Source organism: Anoplopoma fimbria, chromosome 9 (genome assembly GCF_027596085.1).
Source record: "Anoplopoma fimbria isolate UVic2021 breed Golden Eagle Sablefish chromosome 9, Afim_UVic_2022, whole genome shotgun sequence".
In the NCBI taxonomy this organism is placed as follows: domain Eukaryota; kingdom Metazoa; phylum Chordata; class Actinopteri; order Perciformes; family Anoplopomatidae; genus Anoplopoma; species Anoplopoma fimbria.
This window is the reverse complement of record NC_072457.1, coordinates 28,663,287-28,688,031: the sequence shown is the minus strand read 5'-3', so window position 1 is coordinate 28,688,031 and position 24,745 is coordinate 28,663,287. Positions and strand designations below refer to the sequence as shown.

The 24,745-nt window shown below is 42.4% G+C and overlaps 1 protein-coding gene across 2 annotated transcripts in view; it reads right to left on the bottom strand.

Annotated features, from left to right (window-relative positions):
* The window catches only part of grk4 (G protein-coupled receptor kinase 4), a 37,732-nt gene that overhangs the window by 10,137 nt on the left and 2,850 nt on the right, over nucleotides 1–24,745 (bottom strand). For both annotated transcript variants that reach the window (XM_054604127.1, XM_054604128.1), the window contains exons 2-8: nucleotides 15,227–15,322; nucleotides 10,351–10,463; nucleotides 9,194–9,271; nucleotides 8,232–8,332; nucleotides 2,903–2,995; nucleotides 2,267–2,330; nucleotides 1,773–1,913 (exon numbers count right to left, since the gene is read on the bottom strand). In XM_054604127.1, coding sequence (XP_054460102.1) covers nucleotides 1,773–1,913; nucleotides 2,267–2,330; nucleotides 2,903–2,995; nucleotides 8,232–8,332; nucleotides 9,194–9,271; nucleotides 10,351–10,463; nucleotides 15,227–15,322 — 686 coding nt within the window. The remainder of the gene's footprint in view (nucleotides 1–1,772; nucleotides 1,914–2,266; nucleotides 2,331–2,902; nucleotides 2,996–8,231; nucleotides 8,333–9,193; nucleotides 9,272–10,350; nucleotides 10,464–15,226; nucleotides 15,323–24,745) is intronic.

The following is a 24,745-nucleotide window of genomic DNA, read 5'->3' as shown; positions in this document are numbered from 1 at the left end:
ACTGCAGCACATGCACACAGTGAGAGGTAGAGAAGAGTGAAGATGATGCATATTTTGAAATTTGACAAATGTCTACTCATCCTACTCATATTTTATCAGTTAATAAAGTCAATCTTCCTTATTTGAATTGTATTTCAGGCACTGCCACCTTAGAAATGAAATGAACATAACTTAAACATTGAAGGTTATTCTTGTCACATGACATTACTGCCCTCTCCTTTTAAGGTCTTGAACTTTGCCTATAATATATCCTCTTACATGTTGACGGACTGTTAATTGTACATTTCTGCCCTTCAGTACTTTGGTACAGAACGGAAGAAATGAAAAGCTGTCTGAAGGCGCTCAGGCTCGGTATAACTGGGCGATCCAAAAAAACAAGGCTTACTCATGACTATGGCTCAATTTATAAAAATCCTCCACAGGAAAATCAGCCAAGAGCTACGCCACCATTGAGAGCGTGAGGCGTGCTGGTACAGTGGTAATGATCTATTTATTAATTTATGGCTGGTACACGAGCAGGACACTGTCATGTTCTCATCTACATGCTGTTGTTCGGTTATGTAACTCAGATGGTGACGTACAGTTCCACAAAATTCACAGCAGTTGGAGAAAACACAATGAACTCATGGAGCGAGTTAGTGTCTTTTTAAGATATTAAAGTCCTCTTTACTTTTTCAGCATTTTTGTAACGAAAGCACCATACAGGAATTTACAAATTAACTTATGTACAAGTTGTTTAGTTTAGTTGGACGACCAGGAAGAGCAGTTTTAATATTATTTCCCAACGGTGGGACTTCATATTGCTCTACAGATTGGTGCTTCTCAGAATTATCTTTGTAATCGGACAGTTCCTTGAATGCAACGCTCTGGTTACTGAACATTTCAGTTGATTATAGATGTGTTTTGTTAAAACCATGTCCATTAATTGATTTGGCCCAAAATGAGCTCAAGTTACGAGGACCTCTAGACACATATAGGAAACTAGATGGACTCGGACTCAGTTTTGAGGGTCACTAGTAATAGGATTGAGGAAGTCGTTACTCTAATCATGTACCTTGGTTTAGTTTTCAGCCGAGTGTGTTTTAGCCTGAATACAATGATGATGTCACCCTACACACAAAGTTAAAATCGGAACGTTAAAAGATGCGTGAAGTAGAAAGTAAAGGTTTAGAGGCTTGTGTGTTGTTTTTCCTCACAATCCTTGACATGCACCTCTTAAAACACCACAGCATGAAGAGCATATAAAAAACTTCATATGGCAGTAAAACAGATATCAAAATGTAAAATACATTCACAGATAATTAAAAGGCTTACAGGATGCTCCAAATGAAATCAAATGTGGCTTGTTTGCTCAGGCAAAATCGCAGGTTGGTAACCAAAATGAATTTGCATTTGGTTTTGATTGCTGCTGTTCATACAAGCTGGTTAGCTGAACTTGTTGACCTTTGCTCGCATCATTGCTAACTGTATGCAGTCAGCTGCGACTGGTCAATAATATCATGTCAGTTCCATGTTTCTTTCCACTGCGACCCACAAGCGCGTCCACCTGGCGTGGACGTCATTAAACAAACAGAACTTGAGTCATAGCAACTGTCTTAAACAGCTGATCGACAGCCTTTGCAAACATACCATTCAATTTCATTTGCAGGATCCTGGAGCCACAACAAACAATGCTCACACACATCACGCACGCACGAACGCACACTCAAAACAGACAGACAAAACAGGAACAATTCTGTTGAAAGGTTGAATAAGAAAAAGGTAGTACTTACTACAAAACTACTGTTAACTTTTTCTAAAATGCGTTTTTCGTTTAGTGCCATTGCTTCACCTTTTCTTTTCTTCACTCGTTTCTTTTCCAGCTTTTTACAGGCGTACATCTTACCGGTGGCACGTACTTGGCAGGCACAAACCTGGAAAACAAGCAGCAGGGAAACATAATCAAACACATGCATATAAAAAAAAAAAAAACATGCGCACACACACACACACACACACACACACACACACACACACACACACACTTTAAAAGTATAACTAATGGAAGTGAATATGTCACACCACAGATTTCCCCTCTCAACATTTAAGGAGTGGAGACATAAACAGCAAGGCTTTAACTATCTGTTAAAGGTTACGTGTAGCAACTTAAATCATTAACATCTCATTCCCAAACTTGCTGTGTAAGGGAACGTAAAGTTGGCTCAGTATCCGTCGCAAAAATATAGTAACTTATTCCAACTTCACTTTTTATTACAGTGACACTCACCTCGCCAAATCCACCTTTTCCTAGTACTCTGTAATGTCTGAAGGTATTTTTGGTTACTGGTTGCCTGCAGGGACGAGAAGAGAGAAAAGAGAGAAATGATTATGAGTGTCAAAAAGAGACATATAATATACAATAAGTGATCAGACCATGCGTAATGCTCCAATATATTATTAATCCCCCCTGATGACTGCTGTTCCCAGCCTGCTACAGACAGCCAGCCATTATGCAAAGCATCATCAATTATTTACCCCTCACACCAAAACACTGACTGGCTGCACCACCTTTGTGTTTTAGAGCAATTCTCTCTCTCTATATTTGTTGTGAGCATTTCTTCTGCCATTAATTAACATAAGGTTATCATCATTCAATTATATTAATTCATATCTACGATATTATCTGTAGTTTATTTCCTTAGAGATTATGATCCCTTCCAAAAAGAAAAATTTAAATATGTGCTGGAAGTTTAAAGGAGACATTGTGCTGCCCTTAGCAAACAAAGAAGTGGAGAAAATGATGCAACCCTCAATGGAGAATACTGAATGTGTGTAAGAAGATCACAGGTTTCATTTTTTGGGGGGAAAAGGAATGTTTTGCTTGTCTGCTTCACCAAGCCTGTAATCTGCAGTGACTACCCACCTCTCCAACCATTTCCACTGCAGGAAGCGAGAGAAGTACATTGACTCGTGGTAGGAGGAGAATGGAGCTCCACTCAGATAATCACGAACTATTCTGTAGGGGAGGGGGAGGGAGAGAGAGGGTTGGGGATCATTTAATAACAGAGTAATAAAGATGTACATGTCACCAGAAGGAAAAAAAACAGACAAACATGTAAAAAAAAAAAAATTGCTAAATCTTCCAGGAAGAAGAACAAACATCTGGCCTGCGTTCCCTAGAGAACGCCTTCTAAACCTTTACAATGACTATAAACACACAAATCCTCTTTATCGGACTACAAACTGAATCGTGTGTGTGTGTGTGTGTGTGTGTGTGTGTGTGTGTGTGTGTGTGTGTGTGTGTGTGTGTGTGTGTGTGTGTGTGTGTGTGTGTGTGTGTGTGTGTGTGTGTGTGTGTGTGTGTGTGTGTGTGTGTGTGTGTGTGTGTGTGTGGCATCTCCGGGTGTGTAACGGTTCCAAACATTTCTCAGTGGAAAGAGTGAAAAAACTCGGTACAGCCACCGTGAAAAATTAAAAATGCCTTTGAACAGAGACATTCCACTTGGCTCTACCAGGAAACAGGGGATTTTTGGGGGAAACGGTTTCCACTGAGCAGGAGGCTGAGCGGAACATCTAATCTCACTTTTCCTCACATGTGAATGTGGGAGTGAGTCCGTCTGAATCTATGCGATTATGTCATGTATTCAGACGTAATGACCCCACAAAAAACACCTAATTGTGTAAAAGTCCTGTCATAGGTCGAAGGATTGACGTAACTGACACAAAATTAAAAAGGTCTTTGAGGAAAGAAGGGGTCGTGAAAGGTCACAGCGTCCTCGTCCCCGGACCATACGTCAACCGTCAGTCCACTGAGAGTTGTAAGAACATGACTCTTTGACATGACCTCGCCATTCTGTCATGTCAGTGTCCTTTTTCACTGCTTTTTATACAGATGTTGTTTGACTTAAACACCTCTTTGACAATGCAGTACCAAACAGACTAGAACTAAAACTTTGCTTTATTTTAACCATGACTGGGGTCATTTGATGTTTGATATCAATAAAGTTTCTGTTATTTAAATTATCGTGCTCCGATAAGATTTACATCAAGACTAACCACAACGCTTTCACCCTAGGGCCAATTTTGGCACATTTCATTCCAAAAGCACAGACTAAAGCACAATTATTGTACGAGTGAACCGTGATCATGCCATGGATTGGCGATATGACACAATATCAAGATATGTTTGACCATAAACCTTGATAACATGTCATCATTGTAGGGTTAATCATTGGCGCCATCACAAAATATTTACATATTTCCTTTTTCTTTTTAATAGTCATCAGTAATGTGGCTAAAATGACTATGTGGTTGAGGCAAATAATAGTGCTAGAACAGTCTGAAAATGTAATTTCCTTTAAAACAAGGAAATTACAACACTTTTGACACATTACAATATCACATTACAGATATACTGTAATGTGATATTGTACAGCATAACTGTCCAAAGTACAGCATAACTGTCCAAATGCAAAACTACAAATATTTCAACATGGTTAAACTGTCATCATTGTGTTTCAAAACATAGAACCAATATATGCATCCTCCATAAAAATTAAGACACATTTAAGTTGCTATGAAAAAAGGATGACAATAAAAGTTGTTTAATCTCATTTATATAAATACACAAACATTTAAGAAACCATTTACCAGCTTGTAAAAACTTTTAATTTTAGTTACACAGTTTTGTTTTGGTCTGGTCTATCTTAAGGCCTTAGCACATATTCACATTTATGAGTGATAAACAATTAAGTTCACCAATATAGCAATATTAGCCACCTGACAAATATTACATTAGGACTAGGAAAACAAGTCTCCAATACAAGTTCATGCAGAGCTTCGTACAGCATATCCAGCATAAGACAAACATATATCATCCAGATCATTACCATCATCATCATCATGACTTGAGCTTAAAAAAGTCAGACTTAAGAAGTATCTGCTTTACGTAGCAGCAGAGAGACTCAGCCTTAGGCCAGAGGAGAGTGCTTGTACTTATTAATGACCTTAAGACAGGCGTACATATATTGAAGAGCTGTTTAGTAATATTTTACTAATTGTACAGAATTGTATTTTCGCAATAAAACCAAGCTTTTAAGCTAATTTGATTATAACAGAAACATCTAGTAAAGAGGGGACAACGAGTATCATGTTCCCAATAAACTGAAAATTCATGATTTTACTTTTGCATTTGCTTAAATTGTATAGCCTTCAAAAGTGAAATGAATCTAAACACCTCTTTATCTGGCCAAACAAGCAGACAATAACTGTTACACAAGCAGCACTTTCTGTGAGCTAAAAATCCCTTCTGCCAGCCCTCAACGCATGACTGAAAACCAAAGCTACAGCAGATATCCCTCCTCTACCACCCAGATGTTGAAGGATGCTCATATTTGGCGGGGAGAGATTTTCCTTGACCATATTTTAAAATGACTTCATCACAAAGGAGGACGAGGAAAGCTGCCTGCGGTTACCAACAGCGCTGGGGTGGCTGTTCTTGGCAAAAGGCTTCGAGAGTAGAGAGTTTCCACAAGGGGAGCACCCTCCGCTGAGTAAAAGAAAACTGAATTATGTCATCATGGAACCCGGTTGCTTTGTACATGAGATTCCATCTAGCCGGACTAGATGTTAATCCTTCGCAGGGGAAGTACAGTGTCTCTGCGATTGTATCTCTCCTCTGCTGTTCCTGAGCTCACAAGAGTTTCTACTAAGAAGCATGAACATCAAAGCTCAATTAAAACTCATTAAATCCCCCTGAATAGTGCTGGTCTGCTCTGTAACCTCAACAGATACCATAACGTTTTCTTTGAATACACACATTAGGGTGGCATATGTTTTTCAATTTCTGTCTCAAATCTCAAACCGTGGCCGGAATAACTTAAGTTTTTCTCCGGTCAAACTCCCATCAATGTTCACTCATCATGTCAAGCGGCTTCACTCTCAGTCTTACAAGACAAAAACCGGTCCCGGGACACTTAAAGGAAGGGGCCTCCAGAGAGACAGGAGCCTAGCAGTGCCTGGCCTGGAGTCCAGCCTCAGACAGACACCACTGGGAGTAGAAATAAACACAGCTACAATATGGCTTTTGTTACTCGAAGGGAGAGGAAGAGGAAAAGAAAAAGAGGAGAAAAATCAGCACAAAGACCTTTGTCAAGAGCGGCGATACACCAAACAGCGAGATACGCATGTACCGAAGGGTTAGCTCTCCTCCCGGTGTGACATAACCATATGTTCCACTGCAGCAGAAGAAAATCCATGAGTGAGCTAATACACTTCTGCTAGCGGTGTTGGTCTCTGCCAAAAGTCACATTTCCACGTGCAGCACCATGCTTTCCTACAGGCTATCCCTCCGAGAAAAAGAATTACATGCCGGAATAAGTGAAAATAAATAAAAATTCCGCAACGGAGTACAAATAATAATGATAGTGGAAGGAGTGATGACCGAACTTGAACAGGAATCCCATTCAAAACATCTGAACTGCGGCTGCTGCTGCAAAAGGCTTTTAGCCACACAAACATGTGTGTTGTTCTGCGTTTGTACACTCGGCTGTTTTGACCCGCTCTCCGTAACGATTTCTTTCCATGTCTCCTTACTTTCCCCAATTTCTCCTTTTTTTGTTTTTCTTTGCTCTCCTCCCATTACTCTCTGAGGGTCTTTCTAACATTTTTTGCCCTCCCCGGTGCAGTTTTAACTACAAGAGTTGTTAAAATAGAGACGGAAAGGGAAACATGTCCAACAGACCATAACCTGACAAGCCAAAGACAGGTGTGTTGTGTTCATCCAGTCACACACAGACCACCACCTCACCCAGCTAGTTACCGCTACTTTCTTTCTCACCATCACAAACCTCCTGCCATGTTACGACACTGCTCATTTTGTCACCCCTCCAAACTGTGAAGCAAAACTATTGGTCTACATAAGTGTATGAAAAAATGTATTACAAAAAAGAAAATAGCCAACAGTTCATCTGTCCTTCACAACCAGGATGAGCGGCTTCTGAACCTCACTGGTTTTATAACTCCAGCAGCTCTCTACATGTGTTGTGCCAGAGCAGGAGAGCGGGCTGTGAACATAACTGAGTTTCCCAACCATGGTTCCCATTTCTCCGGCCTTCCTCAGAGCAGATTCCAGTATTCCCCCGGGGAAGCTCAATGGAATCGGAGGCTGGTCACAGGATTTTTTTTTATATGTGGCTAAAAGCGGTGTCTTCTGCTCATGCCAGGACTGAGCAAACGTGTCTGATTTGATGAGGGGTGGATTGTACATCATATGTTTTGGTGCATTTATGGATGTTTTTGTTCACGGTCCCTGACAAACAAATTCTGTAAAATAAAATCTGTCAGAAGACCTGGGACACACAAACCAGCAACATTTTGGAGTATACTTGTCTATGAAAGTGTCTTTTTTATGTTTTCTGGTTATGACTTACCAATTCCCTTTAATAACACTGAGAAAAGCTAAATCAATCAATGACATCTAACCAGAACCTCAGCCCACCAACCTGCACACAATTCACACATCAACCATCTGTATCTGGTCATTTATCAATACAAACACATCAGAGGTGAGAAAGGAAAACGTGGAAAAAAATATATAATGCACCAACGTATAGAATACTTATTATCACATGTATGGATATCAAGTTAAAGGTTACAACTTTTTAACTGATTTCACAATATATAATTTGGCTGACACCCTGGGCAACAGAAACTTACTGTGACAGAGTAACATGATCGGGCTGATACAAAGCTACGTGGAGGTGTGTGAATGTGTGTCAGTCTGTGCAATGAGAAGTACGAACGAGGAAATAATCCCCGGTCTGTTTGCTACTCCTGGCTCTCAGAGCAGGAAGCAGAAGCACCTGCAAGAGTTTTTTTTGTGTGTGTATGTGTGTTTGTGAATCTGTGTTTGTGTGTGTAAGAGTGTGTGTGTGTGTGTGTGTTTACGTGGAACACTGAGGTAGCTGTTGTTTTCATGCCAGCCATCCGGATGCTCTCTCTGCCCAGTGCTCTTTTTCATTCGCCTCCACTGTGCGTTTGTTTGCGTGTGTGTTTGCATTTGTGTGTGCTTGTGTGTGTAACACTGCAGACCAGGTGCCAGCTGCCTCATCATGCCTAGTGACAGGGTGCACTAGGACAGCCACACACACACGCACACGCTTTCTGAAGGAACAGGACTCTACTGGTCCTGCTGCACTTTAATGGCCAGACCCAATCAAAACATAAAAACTATGTTCCAGAGAGAGACTTACTTGGTGCAGTCATTGAAGAGCTCCTTACACGGACTCTGCTCCAGCCTCTCACGACACCCAGCTACCACATCCTGGGGTACGTCTGGCAGATGGGCTGCCGACTTGAGGGGGACAAGGAGGGAGAGACAGAGGGGTGAGGCAGGCGGACAGCCAGAGAGGGAAACAAAGTGAGCTGATGGTGTGATACAAGATGAGATAAGCTGCAGAACATCATGTTTGTGAACATGTACAGTCTGACTGGCGGGGCATGACATCAGGGCTGTTGGACACGTTTCGCCTGTTTGGTCAGGTTCAAGAAAATCTTTGGTTTGTTTATCATCATGTTCCAGTTCATACAGGGTGGTGAGAATGTGGTAAAAAATACTGAAGACCAAGCTTGAAAAAGGTCTTTCTGCAGTTGTGATGTGATCACAGCAAGGCCAACCCATAAGAGCGTGTGATATGGGTATGCGTCATATTTATACATTTATACAACACTTACCCAATACATGACAGCCCTGTTGTCTTACACTATTTCTACATGTTTTTAACACAAAATGAATTCCTGTTAGAGTCTGGACCAATGATGGTAATTAACCAACCAAGAGGAAATCCAAAATAGGTGTCGGCACTACTTAATGCTGCTGCAGACAGAGGTGTCAATATTACACAAGTGCCAGTAAAACACTACAAAGCTATGAGGACACATCTTTGGCTTCAAACACCTTGAACTCAGTCCAAAGTTGATACAATCCACCGCATATCATACAAGACTCATCGTTGGCAAATATTTAGTCATAAGTAATGATGACATAATTTAAGCGGCCAATAAATCATACAAATATTGAAAACAAACTAACATACAGTTCTAATGTACTAAATGAAACCCTGCAGTTCAATGAAAACTGGAAGGTTTAATTTGCACATTTGTATATATTACGTTTTATCCATATCGACCAGCTCTGTTACTAAGTGTTACTAACCCCATTATTGAAGTATGTGTCTAAAACATTCAGTCCACAGTCCCTCCTCTTCTCGTCAGGAGCTAGCTGGTACATGGCCTGTCAGGGAGAAAGACAGACGTGTAAGCAACCACAACAGCGCAGGAAGCTGTACTCGTTCAGCCATCTTTAATATCCCTCCAAATAAGGACACAGAGAGACAGCCACCAGCAGGCAGAGAGGTTGAGTTGAGAGGGGGAGGAAGAGAGAGTACGAAGAGTAGAAGGGTTAATAAGGAACAAGAGAGAGGAAGAAATCAAAATAGGAATGACTGAAGATAAAAAGCGAGATGGTACTGGTGATAAAACATCTCGTCTGAGTCAAGGCAGCAAACTGGCAACCGTGTTCCTCCTCGATCTTCGCACGTAACATCTGTCACCTACCAGGACAAGGCCTCAGTTGTCACCCCATCGTAAAATCACAGATTGTGTTTTTGGGCAAAGTTTTGCTGCTTAAGGCCGTGTGTTTTGTTTGTAAACAAGCTCAGTGGAGAGGAATGGGTGCGAGCAATGTGACGCCCTCAGTGAGACTAACGGCATGTTGAGCGCCAACAAACTTGCTAGTTCCATTTCTTGTATTTTTCTCGGGCAGTGTGAGTTTGTGTCCCGTACCTACGTGGCTGTCTACCTGCCTTGAACAAGACTAATGTGGGTTCTTATTAAATAAGCATGATTCTCCCCTGTTTTTCTTTCTCGCATACCTCCAGGGGCCTAGACACAAGCTTGGGCCTGTGTTTGCCTGCTCACCCAGGGGACCTGCCTCTGACGTGGGCTTGACCTCATGGAGGAGTGCATGGAGGAAGAGGGGGAGGGGGGGTCTGCTCTCTGACAGCCTGTCTAAGTCGCTAATCAGCCCCCACCCCCTACACCCACCCCACCCACCACCCCGAGCTACTGCCAAGAGCAGGCAAAGGACCAAGCTCCCACTTTCCTCTCCGGCTCGCTGCTCTGCAGGCCGGATTCAGGCCGACGTCGAGGGAGAAATTGCAGAGAGACCAAAAAAAACATATGAGAGAGAGAGAGAGAGAGAGAGAGAGAGAGAGAGAGAGAGAGAGAGAGAGAGAGAGAGAGAGAGATGTGTGAAGAGAGGATAGCTATAAGAACATCAGAGAACAAGCAGAGTAACGGTAAAAGTCTCACCACAGCATCCATAAACTCGATGCAGCGCTTCAGCTCTGGCCTGGTGTCACAGTACTGACGGAATAAGAGCCGACCAATGGGCTGCTTCTCACATAAACTGGTGTAGTCCCTGTCTGAGGGGAGGAGAGCAGAGGAGAGGGAGAGAGATGGAAGAATGTTATTACACTCAAAAAATACACCACAACAGTGGATCCAAACCTGGGAGACCCAACAAGCAGTAAAAGCCTGGAAAGAGTAGGAAATACAGAAAAAATATATATTCTATGTAAATTATCTTTATTCTTCAGACTCTCTTTCACCTTTGCATTTTTTCCACAGTACAGCCTCTAATAATTATAACAACATATCCTATTAGTTAGCCAACGATAATAAGCTAACTAATAGATGGGAGCTGGAGATGTTGAATGCTTTAGTATGCCCAGTAAAAAGTGTGTGTTTGTGTGTGTGTGTGTGTGTGTGTGTGTGTGTGTGTGTGTTTGTGTGTGTGTGTGTGTCTTCTGTGCAGCTGGCCTCAGCTTATTAGGACTAATGCTGTCCATTTGAGTCATATTTCCTCTGGCACAAAATGAGGAAGAAGACCCAGGACATTTTCCATCACTGGTTGACAGTAAGGAAGGACACGCACACACACACACACACACACACACACACACACACACACACACACACACACACACACACACACACACACACACACACACACACACACACACACACACACACACACACACACACACACACACACACACACATGCGTACTTGTGAGTAGCGGAGGAGGAGGAGGAGGAGGAGGAGGAGGAGGGATGCATGGGATGAAACTGTGTGAGTGGTGACAGCCACAGGACAACCTCCATCAGTAAATCAAATCCTCCCAGCTGCACTGTTTATTACGCAGCAGCCCCCCCTCTGCTCTGCAGCACAGTGCTTCTCATTCAAACTCGACCACAAACCCAAAGTTATCGCTTTGGTGAGCAAACAGTAGAGTATGTAGAGATATATTTTTTTATTGCTTCCCCTTCCACTGTGTGGCCGCTGGGTTTTTAAAAATATGAAGATCAAAAGCTCTTTCAGAGAATCTCGCTGAGAGATCTTTAACTGTTTCGCTTTGCGCTCGCTTTCAGGCATTGCCTTTCATCTTCTTTTTTTTCTTTGGGTGTTTCCCTATCAGCTGTGTTCAGCTGTGAGTGGGAAAGCCCCTCACACTAATAATTGATATTTCAGGGCGTCTGTAGAGCAAAAATGTTTGGATCGGTTTATTTTAACTTTTGAGTTGGATGATTCATCTGGACAGGTGAGAACAATGTCGTTTATACATGAAAATGTGGATCTCTTTTTTTGTTCCATGCAAACAAATGTGTTGACCTCAATCAAAAGCCTTTATCATGACAATCACTGGATGAGTTGTCAACATTCTGACCAATAAAGAAGCTTCTTGACTTCTGTTGATGAGCTTAATGGGCAGTGTGAACCTAAACAAAGCAAATTCAACAAAGTCAACTTTTTCCGAAGATAATTAACTTTGCTCTCTTTGGTCTGAATCATCAGCGTCTGCTTCTCAGTATCCAATTAACTATAGATTACAGATTCTTTATTTCAGTTCATATTTTCTCATGGGGATTTTCTTCGTCCCTTACTGCATCTCATTACACCAACGCTCTGGTTCACAATGAGCCTCCTGATTAGGTTTCAGTGTCTTTCTCCAGAACTGGTTTTGCTGTGAGGATTTCGGGTTGGTTTCATTCTAATTGCTAGTATTTCCTGCTGAATCACAGCACAAATAGTCCCCCTTGAGGGAAAACACTCCATTTTGCGTAAGAAACAGAGTCACAGAAACTCTTGTGCAATGTTCTTGAAAGGATTTCCATGTTTTTAAGTAAGTGAGACATTGGGCAACGTATGGGAGGCCAACATGGTCCATGTGTCAACCAACAAAATGCAAATAAAGAAATTACATGGTTTTCATGATGATAATTAATATGTTTTTATTGAACCCTAGCTCAGTTTTTATGACATTTAGATATAGGCCTATATGGCACTGACACTTCATATCAATGCAGCATGCCACATTTATAGTTATTTGAGAATCATTTCAAATTATTTTTATTACCTATCCACAGGTTTTTAATATACCACTATATATATATAATATAAATAAATAAATAAATGTTGATGGGACTTTCTGAGCCCTCTACCAAAAAACATACTGATGGTGTAAAGCCCCATCTATCACACACCACCTTTAGTCGCCATTTAAATAGCTGGGAGGCGTCTCACCAGTTCTGTATATCCTGTGTTATTTTCTGTCATAACTTGTTTACATTTTAACGGTTTTAACAGAGAACTGGTCCTTTGAACCAATCTACACCCAGGGACACATGAATGATTTCAGTATTTATGTTTTAAGTCAAATTCTCTAAAAACAATGTGTCAGAGCAAAAATACTACATAAGGAGTTCATGTCGACCTGCTGTAAAAAATAAATAAAAAAGAAGATTGAAATGAATAAATAAATTATGTAATTATATAGTTTGTCGTTTTTGCAACCTTACTGGGGTTGACTATTCAACAATAACCGTATCAATACCTGTTACAGCCTAAATATGTAAACTGAAACAATGCTAAATCCCATGCATGTATTTGCACAGTCTCTCTTTAACTTGTTAGATGAAGTTTACAGATGCTCACCTGCAAAACAAAGGATTATGTTACAAAAAGTAGACTTTGAACATAAAAGCACCTAAGGCCCGAAAAGGTACCACAGTTTCTGGGTGAGCATGTGAGAGCATGTGTGTCCGTGTCCAAACTGATTCCACGCTCTAAATCACTTGAACGTGAGAGCGTAGGATCGGCCTTCCACCAATGAAAAATGTCTTCTTTGCTTAACAGAACTGTCTCCTGTGTCCTGAAGAAAAACAACTGTGAAAGTAAGATGAGAGAGAAAACACAAGACAGCAAGGTGTCAAAAAAAAAAAAAAAAAAAGTGAAAGGACTGAAAAGAATGAAGAGTTGTGAAGCTTGAACCAGCCTGGACTGGCAACTGTCTGCGCCGGTGAAGTAAAGCTGCAATTACAAGTTAATTAAAACTCCAATTTAGGCCAAGAGTGAGCGAGTGAGTGAGACACTGAGGGCCAAATGTGCACAAGTGTATCCGTGTGCAATGGGTGTGCCGACATGGCAGAGATGAAAAGTAATAGGTGCAGGTGTACTGTACGCATGGTAAGAAGAGAGAGTAAGGGAAGGGGAGATGGAAGGAGAGGAGAGAGAGAGAGAGGGGAGGGGTCGAGTGGCCTAAAGCTGGCAGACAAAGTGGCAGCAGCCCACATAATGTAATCTACGCTTCCTAGAAGTACTGCTCACTCGTCAAGGCTAAGGTCAAATGGCTGACATTATCAAGACACAACAAAGACACTGCTATCGGTCGCTTTACTGTATCCTTCTAGCCCTGCGTACGGGCATGCGTGAGCGTCTCTGCACACACACACACACACACACATGCCTACATGTGTGTGTGTGTTTAAGAAGGCAAAAGGGATTATTTCGATCCTGCGCTCGGTGAGATAGGGAAATTACGCAATAGCTATCTATGTAATAGTGACGTATATAACCCTCAACAGCTGCAAACACACACACACACACACACACACACACCCCGTAGTCACATATAGCCCATTTTAGAATCGTCTGCAAAGTTATAAGTTGAATGGCAATAAATATGTAAGGTATGACAAGCACAATGCTTCTTCACACTTACGGTGACATTTATGTGCTGCTGTGGGTTTTTTTTAAGCAGGTAATCTATCCCCGGCTGACGACAGACACATTCAAGTTTATGATAATTAGATCTGCGAGTGATGATTTGCGATATGAAGACAGAACGACGAGGAACACAATGGAAAGCGGAGTAAGAGATACCGCCGTGGGGAGTGCGTTCATCTCTTTCACTCTTCCTCCCTTCTTTCCTCACGTTGTTTCTCCTGTCCTTAAGAGATCTTTCCTCCCGCGGTAAAAGCCTCTCCTTGTTTCTGTTTTATCACTGACTCTCTCCAGAACTCTCCTGTTCTGCTACTCTTATGTTCCCTCTGAAGTGGTGGAAAGAGGGAGGGAGGGGGAGGGAGGGGGAGAGAGAGAGAGAGATGCAGATAGTGGGAGGCATGGAGACAGAAAAGAGGGAGGGAGAGTATGTGGGGGAGGGTAGCACTGCAATCTCTGGCAGAGATAGCAGTGACGCACTATCACACACACACACACACACACACACACACACACACACACACACACACACACACACACACACACACACACACACACACACACACACACACACACACACACACACACACACACACACACACACACACACACACACACACACACACACACACACACACACACACTGTGGCATTCAGAGGACCAGGGTGGATGAGGGGAGGACGAGGAGATAATGTAGCCCAGGAGTAGAGCACTTGTCTGGGCTACAAAGAGAGAATCCTGGCCTCTACTGGCAAGTCAAACCTGGACGTGGTGAACAGGAAGGCGGAGTGAAGACGTTTTGATTTGGCGTGTGAGCAGACAGATAGTCAGAGAGACACACACACGTCATGTCAGGAGCGATTGAGATTAAGAAACCGCTGCAAACGGATTCCCTGAGTCAGACACGCAAACACACACACACACACACACGGTTTCCTGTCCCCTGCCTGTAACTGCGGGTGGAGACGGGTAGAAACAGGAAGGAAGTCCAATCTGAACTTCCTCCCGTAGTCAGACCCACCTCAACGACACAGCGTGGCACATTATCTTCCTGCCGCACACACACACACACACACACACACACACACACACACACACACACACACACACACACACGGTTTCTTACCGATAGAGCGGCGTAGCTCCTCACACTGGCTGATGTGTGGGAGTTTGAGCATCTCCTTCCATTTCTTGCTGCGACCATTCCTCTTCCCTCCACCACCTGAGAGACACAGAGAGACATTTCGATCAGCCCATCAATCAAGTCACTGTATCAACTTCGCACTTGGGAGTCTTTAACCACGACCAACAGTTGGCATTTTGAACACGAGATAGTACACCCAGCTAAGTGTGTGTGTGTGAGTGTGTTTGTGTGTGTGTGAGTGTGTTGACCTTGCAGCGACCAGAGGCAGAGACAGCTGGTTCATCTCACCAGTCGCCTCCATGCATCATGACAGAGCATGTGGTGAAGAATGTTGACAGCTTTAAAGATCATGGGGCACACACACACATCTTGTTTCATAAACACACACACACAAACACACAAAGTTGGCTCTTTCCCTGTAGCAAACATTAGCCAAACAAAACTTTAACATTATCAGTAGAACGCACGCACGATTCCTCTCGGTAGATGAGATGACCCCTAACACGAGGGGTGAATGACCTCCAGGTACAACAGCGCTCTTCAAAGGACCGGGGTCACTCCGTGTGTGTGTGTGTGTGTGTGTGTGTGTGTGTGTGTGTGTGTGTGTGTGTGTGTGTGTGTGTGTGTGTGTGTGTGTGTGTGTGTGTGTGTGTGTGTGAGAGAAATTAGGCATTTACTCCTTGAGGACAAAGAGCTGAAGTCAGCAGAGTTTTCTGATGAAATGCTGCTTTGATTTGCAAACTAGCAGCTTTACAAACGATCACTCGGCCTTTAAGGAGACGAGAGGAAAGCTTATGCAGTGGGATCGATGTGTGTTTGTGTGTGTGGGAGCATCCATGATCCAAACTGATCATCGTCAGTTTTTCTTGCTTACTTGTGTCTGTTTTTCACTCCTGGTCAGATGAGATGAACTCAGTTTAGTCTCCGGTTATGTTTGATTTAAAATTGACATCGTTTTTACTAATAATTAATAAATATCTTAAACTAATAGTTAGTTTTTCCTAATAAATTATCTTAAGTGATGGAAAATTCAATATTTCAATTTATAGTATGTCGAAAAAAATAGAAAAAGTAAAAGTATGTTGAAAAAAACATCATACTATAGCGTGTTGAAAAAAAACTGTAAAAAGTAATCGTATAGTATTTTTGTTTTCATTATATCATGACAGCAATCAATGATTCAAATGCAAACATAACTTATCTGTCGTCCCAGGACTGTAATAAGCCCATCCAATGATTCAATTTTGCCCAAATGTAATACTACCTGCCAGCTTGAGTGTATTCTGTCCATGTACACATTGCACGTCACTCTTCCACAAGCTGCTTGCCTAACAGCTCTGAGCACTAACAATAGTCATGTTCTTTGTTTACGTTCATAATGATCAATTTGGGGGAGGGGCTTTGGAGGGAGGCCTGAAAGGACGGGCTGTCGGTGATTCACAACTTTCTTTTGGAGTGACTGCTGCAGCTATTTTCATTGGAACAGAGTTGGCAACACTGGGATGGATTTGTCCGGTTGGATACTTTTTAAAATCTAAAGTAGTCTAACTAGTTTCTCAATATTACCAAACCTGCCTTTAAGGACAGGAAGGCCCCTTTTTACAGGGACACATCCTTGCGTTTCCCGTCACCTCAAACTAATGTTTTAAAACCCCAGAGGAAACAAACTAGCCTGAGCCCGAGCAAACCACGTCGGACTGGGACAGTTTGAGGACGACAGAGAGGGAAATCCTCTGCCCCGAAGTTCACCAGACACCAGCTGGTCCTGACATGTGACAGCTTCAACACAAACGCATACTGGGGTTCACTGTGGTCAAACACCTGCAAAACAATACCTTCCAAATAACACACAAGCATGTACAGTGTTCATGCTCTCACTTCTACAAAAACACCCCCATCCCCCAATTACTGCAGACGTACGCACACTTTTGAGTCTTGTCCTTTGTTCACAGTGAACAATAATCACAGCAAACATACCATAAAGCCAAATATCAGCACTACAAGCTGCCATTATTTATTTGGACAAGCAGTGGCAGAATACACACTCAATAAAGAGTGACTGTGTCACGCCATGAAGGCTCGACAGGAGCGTTATGAGAGGAGCTACTCCTAGATGTTTTTCTAACGAAGTTTATAAGATCCCACTAGTTTTAGATCTTGACATGTTGAAATACCAGTTGTAGGGCTGCAGGGCATACACACCCACACTCACTGTGTATCTGTGAGACTCTCTCTCTCTCTCTCTCTGTTTGTTGCAGGAAGAAAAGAAAAAATGTAAATCTTGGATAACAAACCGATGATAGCCAGTTGCAAACATTTGAGCCAAAAACACATGATTGATGATTACAATCAAACCAGCTCAACAAAAAGTCAGATTGACTTATTCCCCGTCAGAAGAAATTTAAGAGTTGAGATAAAAAAAGACACAAATTTGGAGAATCGTCACCTAAACTTGGGGTCAGAAAAGAAAGAAGGAAGATAGAAAATAATGGAGGAAAATGACAAAATTAACAAAGATTCTAACAAGAAAAAAAAGAGAGGGATTTAATGGGAAGCTAGGGAAGAACGCATGTGTTTGCGTGCTTGTGTGTGTCTGTGCGTGAGTGCACGTGCCCGTCGGAGTTGGCTGGGCTACCCCACCCTGTTTAATGTCACTCTGACGTCAAAGCCATGTGTGCAGGCCCTTAATGCAGACAGGATGGAGCAAGTATTTATTTAACTTTGGTTCTCCCCTCCGAGAGAGCGGGGCCCTCCATAAACACCGACTTCAGAGCAGCTTCGCTCATTCATAGCCGAGCCACAGCCAGCAGCGCTGAGATCATCGCGCAGGATCTCAGGACGGGTCTGCGCATGTGTGGCAGTGACGAGATTCAAATGTTGGAGCATGTTGAGAAAGAACTGGTGTCAATCAGAGGACATGCCTCTCGACTAAGAGGATGAACGTTCCTTTCATTTAAAGATTTGTAGAGAGCGAGGTCCTCCTTGGCGCACAGAAGATCAAGACATGTTTGCATGTTACCAACGACCGGCCTCACATCGTCCCCTACTCTCCATGTTTCCTGTAACTCTCTGCCGTCAGCTATCCAACAGGAGTACATTTAATAAAAAAATGCTAGACAGCTTTGGTCACAGATGAACAGATAACCGAACATTACACTCGTTACAACAACTTAAAACAACCAAAGCCCTCTTCTTCCTTGTTAGTACAATCCAACAGTCTGTTATCTTTTTAAAAGGGGACACAAAGTGCCAAAGGCATCACTGCAAAGAATTCATGTCGTATTACCAAGTAACAACATTTCTGAAAGTCCCTTGGCAATCACTATCCAGCACTTTTATCTCACTTGTAGCTCTTTTAACAGTACAAACGGATACACCAACAATGTTTACTTTGTGTCCAAAGTGCTTCCTACATAGTCGGGTTCAATATATTTAAAACACGAGAGTCTGGGGAAATAGGAAGAAAATACACAAAGAGAGGGAGTAGACGGAGAATATTTTCATGCCACTTTTGTTTGTATGTCTGTCTGTCTGGAGAGAGCTATGGCTGCATTGATGAATGTTACATTCATGGGTCTGTTTTGGCTCTCTGTTTTCACATTATGCTCTTAATGCAAGTGCAGGCTAAATACAGTCCACCACCATCCAAACTGCTCCTCTCCCTGTCCTCCCTTCTCTCCCTCTCCGCTATGTTTTCATCTTAAGTGGGAGAAGGAGGCAGACTGGAGTTCAAACAGTAGACTGAGGAGGTATCGTCTGTTCAAAGTTCAAATTAAGTTCACAACTTATTTAAAATCCAACAGTTAAAGTGAAAAAAAATGAAAACTTGTATAGAAGTAATTCCTGTGTGACCGATGGGTTTATGGCTCAATCGTTCAAACGGCTAAACAGCCTCTAAAAGCTGGCGATCTGTTGAATTTATAGAGAAACAAGCGAAACGGGACCTAAATCAGCCAACAGATGGGTCGACCAATATAGATCATTAAATATATACTGTGTCAGCATATATATGGGCTGATAAGTCACGAGAACATGCAAGATAGAAATGCCAAATATGTGTTTGAGGCCATAAAAACAGTGTTGAGATTATATCAAATATAGATATTAGACTCATCAGCCTCAAAATCCATTATCGCTCTTGATCGTTCTAGGTCAAACTCATTTAGTCTAGAAATAAATATCTATCTTGTTTGAGAATACAGTGAATATATTTTGTCTGGCCAACAGTCCAAAACTAAAAACACGACATTTAAAAAAGGTCACCATGAGCTCTTGGAACTTGTGACAGACTTTTTAAATCACAATTTGCTGACATAAAAACCAAACAATTCACTAAATCACTATATAGTTAAATGGATCGAAATGAAACAATAGCAAGTCTCTGTATTCATCATGGGGCCCATATACAAACACATGTAGCAACTATTTGCAACCCTAATCAGAAACTAAATTGTAATTTAAAGAGTGAAAGAGATAGCTTTGATGAAATAAAAAACACTTGGAAAAGGGAAACTGGCGACTTCTTCTGCCGTGATTCCCAGCTTTTTTCAGATGTTACCGTGCACACAGAGGCGTGTGCGGCGCTGCTTGCTTCACAGGCCGTCTTCATTTTGCATCGCCATATGGGAGAAGCCGCTCACCCATCTGATGAACACATGTCACAGGCTGACACTCGGTAATAACAGCCATGAGGCCAAAGAATCCAGCTCGTCTGTGACAGTGACAGACCGACCGCGGCAGCCAGCAGCTACATCTTCACACAAGCCGCTTCAGGGCAGGTCGGCTACGCGTTCTCACACAGTGACTTATGATGAGTGCAAGAAGCTTTAATTACCAGAACACTAAGTAAAAAAAAAAAAAAAAAAAAGAAAAGCATGGAGGTTAAAGATCAGCTTCAATTAAAAATTCCTCTGGGTATAAAATGAAGAGAAAGGTAAATAAAAAGGTTAAAAAGCCAAACATGCTGTTAGGTAAGCCACTACATGTTGGCACCAACAGCAGTTTTCCAACATTAAAAACACTGATAACACTGTTTACCAAGTTATTTTTGGCCAATGTAATCATACCCTGAATATTTGGTACCAGCCCATACCTCGCCAGATCTGACCCCCCCCCCCCCTGCAGCGGTCACGTCGGTGGATGTTCGGCTCGGACGGCCAAGGTACTCTCCCAAAAAACATGACTTAAATGGTAGGAAATGAGAGAGGGTCACGCATAGTTTAGGCCCATTGTAATATGAGCATGCACACACGCACATACAGGCACAATGGAGCCCGGCCATGACAAATGAATGGCCTGTAGCTTTCCCAGTCGCTCTCCCTCCTGTACAGTGCGTGATCGGCTGGAGTAGCCCCCCTGATAAGGAAAACATTAGCCGCAAGTATCTGTATGGCCTATTCAAAGCAAAGGCCCAGTGTTTGCATACGGTAATCCGTCTGTATACTTGCACTGAAAGACACACATCAGCTGAGAGAGAGAGCGAGAGAGAGAGAGAGAGAGGAGGAAAAGAGAAACTTGTGAACATCAGGGAGTACTGGCCTCCTGTGATCCTCACCTCTCTCACATGGCCCCCTTTCTTTTTTTCCCCTCCTCTCTCCGACTTCAGCTTCTTGCTCCCCTCCCCCACATAAACACTTTTCTCCTCGTTTTTGCCTTTAATAATTCTTTATGGCTGGACTTCCCTCTCTCTCTCTTGCACGAGGTAGAAGACGCAGTTGTTCACATGAGCATAAAACAAACACAAACACAAACACACAAACACACACACACACACACACAGTGCGCTCTTGTTCATTCCAGCAGCGTGCTGTGTTGTTTTGCAAGACCTTTCCTTCCTCTGCCCCAAACTCCCCGTGTTCGAGATATTCCATTAAACCGAGCCGAGGCACGCTTGAAAACTGACCCTTGTTTTTGCAGCGTCTTGAGGGAGGGGGTGGCACGGTGAGACTAGACTGAAGCAACAGGCACAGATTTGGAGTGAGTGAGAGGACATAGTGAAAAGTTAATCATCTGTATGTTATCTACAGCTGTCTCTGAGATGAAGGGCCCGCTGGTTAATTTCACGGCCGCGCTGAAAGAGCAGGAACACCCGACGGCGGCCTTTCCGGCGCTGAGCCCTTGGGTGCGGAACACATAGCACCTTTTACACCTTGAAGATTATCTGTGATAAGACAACCCCTTCATGTTTGAAGGAAGGACTGACGTAAAATTCAACCAAGGGCAGACGCCGAAATTGTGACTCCATGAATGTTTCAAAAAGGCAAACTGATAAAGCATGAAGGACCTTTGACATTTAATACACTTGCTACTAGACTTTGACTCTGCCAGACCTTTAAAAAAAACTCTTTCTAGAGAAACTCAATCTTAATTTGAACCGCAAGAACTTGTAAATACACTCAGCCGTACACATTGTTAAAAATCGGGCTTATAGCTGGGTTCTCACAGGAAGAACGGCCATTTAACATTTAACAAGGCAGCTGGAACAACGTCCCTATGATGTTCACAAAGTGCCTCAAAAAGTGCCTCTTCATGCTCAGTCAGCTTGCCAAGAAATTGTGCTAATGAACCTCCCAGTAGCCGCCCGGCTAAGCGTCGCTGCTAGTGCCGTGCAGCATAGCTGCGTACGCAACACACTGCGTCTCGCTCCCCGCACAGCACATTTGTGGGTGTAATAACTGTAAAAAGAGTCCCACATCAAGGGACAGTCACAAAGCAATGTGTTTTATGAGGCTCAGCTGGAGGAAACACCCCAGAGTGATGACAACAAGTGTTAGCCCAGCTATGACCACAAAACTAATAAAGCTACGCTGGCTAACGTCACAGGAAAACCCTCACAAGTGGTCTGAGAGGACCTGCTGGCCTACAATTTGAAGGGGGGGCAGAGGGAGGCTAGAGACTCGGAAAGCAGAGGTAGATCCTCCTACATATGTTATATTATATGGCAAAACAAGAGCTTCCAACTTGTAAAGTGGAAATAACTTTTATAAGCAGGATTAGTTTCTACCGTTAGTCCGGGGAATGCGAGCACCGGACCGTCCACATTCCTTCCTTTTTATGAAGACGGGAGGAATAATAAAGAGAAACAAGGCAGAAGATCACGTGAAATTTGATTCCAGGAAGAGGGATTAATGCCCTTTATGTCCCGTCTCTTTACATTTGAATATGAACATATGTGTGGAAACGTTATATGGGGGTGAACATATGTTCATGTCCCTGTTGCATACAAGTTTGTATTAAAGACTAATAACACTCAGCTACACAACTTAATGCTGTTCCTCTGTGCCCTTTGGGTATTTTCTTTACTTCATAGCACGGACATATTTCTCTACCAAAGATTGAATCTTAGGAACGGAGACAAAAGGAATTGACGGCCGTAGAGAACTTAAAGTCACATCAAAGCATCACCGGTGGAGCTTTATTAAAGCTTTAGCAAAGATTTATTTTAATTTGAGGAAAAATAAGCAGTTGTCAGCACAGTATAAATCAGGTTCTTAAATGACAAACCTCCATAGACCAGAATGCATTGCAGACATTCAACATGTGTTTGACTACGGGGTGACTCTTTCGGTCATGCTCAGCCATGCACCCACCGACTACATTTAAAACTCACAGCTGAATGCAACAAGAAAACATTGTCTCTCATAGGGAACTCTGGGAAATGTAGTCATTCTCTAACTGAAGTAAAAGCTCCGGCAAAGAACCCGAAATTTTGAGCTATCGATCTAAGGGCTCAGCAACGGACCTTCTTTTGTCTCAATTTAAGAATTCCTTCTTAAAAAAACTACAACATCCAGATCCTCCTGTTGCCTATATGGTGCATCTTCACTCAGAACGAAGCAGTGTACAGTACAGAGAGTGCTACTGCTTTAAGAGATTGAGACATCATCTTTCAGCAGATGATATAAAACAGACATGTTGAACATTTAAAATGTAGTTCAATTTTATGTATGAAGTTATATAAATATGAATCACTTTTCATCACATAGCTGTCACCTGTTCTGCCCGATCAGAACAGAAGTTATCCCAAAATCATTCCTGCGATGCAGACTGCTGATATTAAACAATGTCAGAGCATACAGGGGGTGGATTTATCTCAAATAAATACAACTTCAGCAATGTTTGGATGCTTTTGACGTTTTAAGACAGAAAGTGAATAATATGTCGGATGTAAATGTTCCAGTAGCCATTCAGCACTGCTTGCTTCTTTATTGTATGTTTAAGTATATATATATATAGAATAATTGTTTCCCAATCTCCTATAAACAATCATTTTTTATGTTAAATCCATAAAAGGGACCCTCCAATGAGGTTGTTAAAGAGCTCCAACAAATACATGTAGTAGAGGCAGGATATTTTACAGCTGAAGAGTAAACATAGATTTTCTCAACAGACTCCACATGGCCATCTGCTCCGCTATGATAGAGTGCTCCGCCAACTCAGGTGCTGCAAAGTTTTGTAAACAGTGGCGTCTGCGGGACAAAGTATGATAACACTGTCTCTAAATTATCTCAAGTGCTTATAACTGCATTCTGTACCAAGCCAACACAGTCTGCGATAAATCAATATCAGCCGCCAAAACAGGCCCTCCAATGTATCTGTGGGACTGTACAATTAATTTGGACTTTCACCTCATGCAACCCTGTTTCAGTCTGAGTGGCCCTCAGGCAACAGACATATTGAAAAACTGTAAAATGTGTTGGGTTTCCTTTCAACACTTTCTGTACTAAATGTATACATTTCACAGAGGAGGGAGGTGGTGGGAGCAGTGTCATCTCTATAACTCCAAACCACTTCCCTTGACGTGTCATTTCAACTGTGGCAGACTGGACACACCCTGTCATAACACCTCTCCCTCTGGCCACCCAGTTTCACATCAACTGGTGTCAAAAAGTTGACTGAGAAAGTGAAACGTTTTGAGCATGTTGTGACTCAAAAGTCTTCTAGACACCAACAGACTTGTAGGACCTCCTAAACGATCTTGAGTTAATTCAGCGTAGCTTGAAACAAATTATTGTTTATACACCCTGCATACTTATTAGTGTGCTGGGAAACTGTCATTTCCTGTTCCCACAATAAGGTCAGAGTGTCACAGAAAAGCTGATTTGATGTCTTGCTCAAGGACACATCAGCAGGGCAAACTCTTGCTGACTCAGCAGATGGGACCCAGCTGATGCAGCTGGTAGACAGACTCCTTGATGTCTTGTAGCACGAAGGCGATCGATGAGGGACTCTTGAATAAAAAAAAGGAAGCCGACCACTGATCCACAGGAGCCGTTTTCCTGTCTGGATCTGTGCGTTTAAAAGCTCGGGATTCTGCCAGTGTTGACAACTCTCACTGTGACACACTGAGAAAACGTTGACAACTACAAACAACCACCTCTAGAAAAGCCTGATTAAAATCACATTAGTCTCCTGTGCACCTTAAAAGGATAAATTGCGAGCCATTAGCAATTTTTTATCCGAGTGCTAATTAACACAGTGAATGGTATAGCAGGGAGAAAT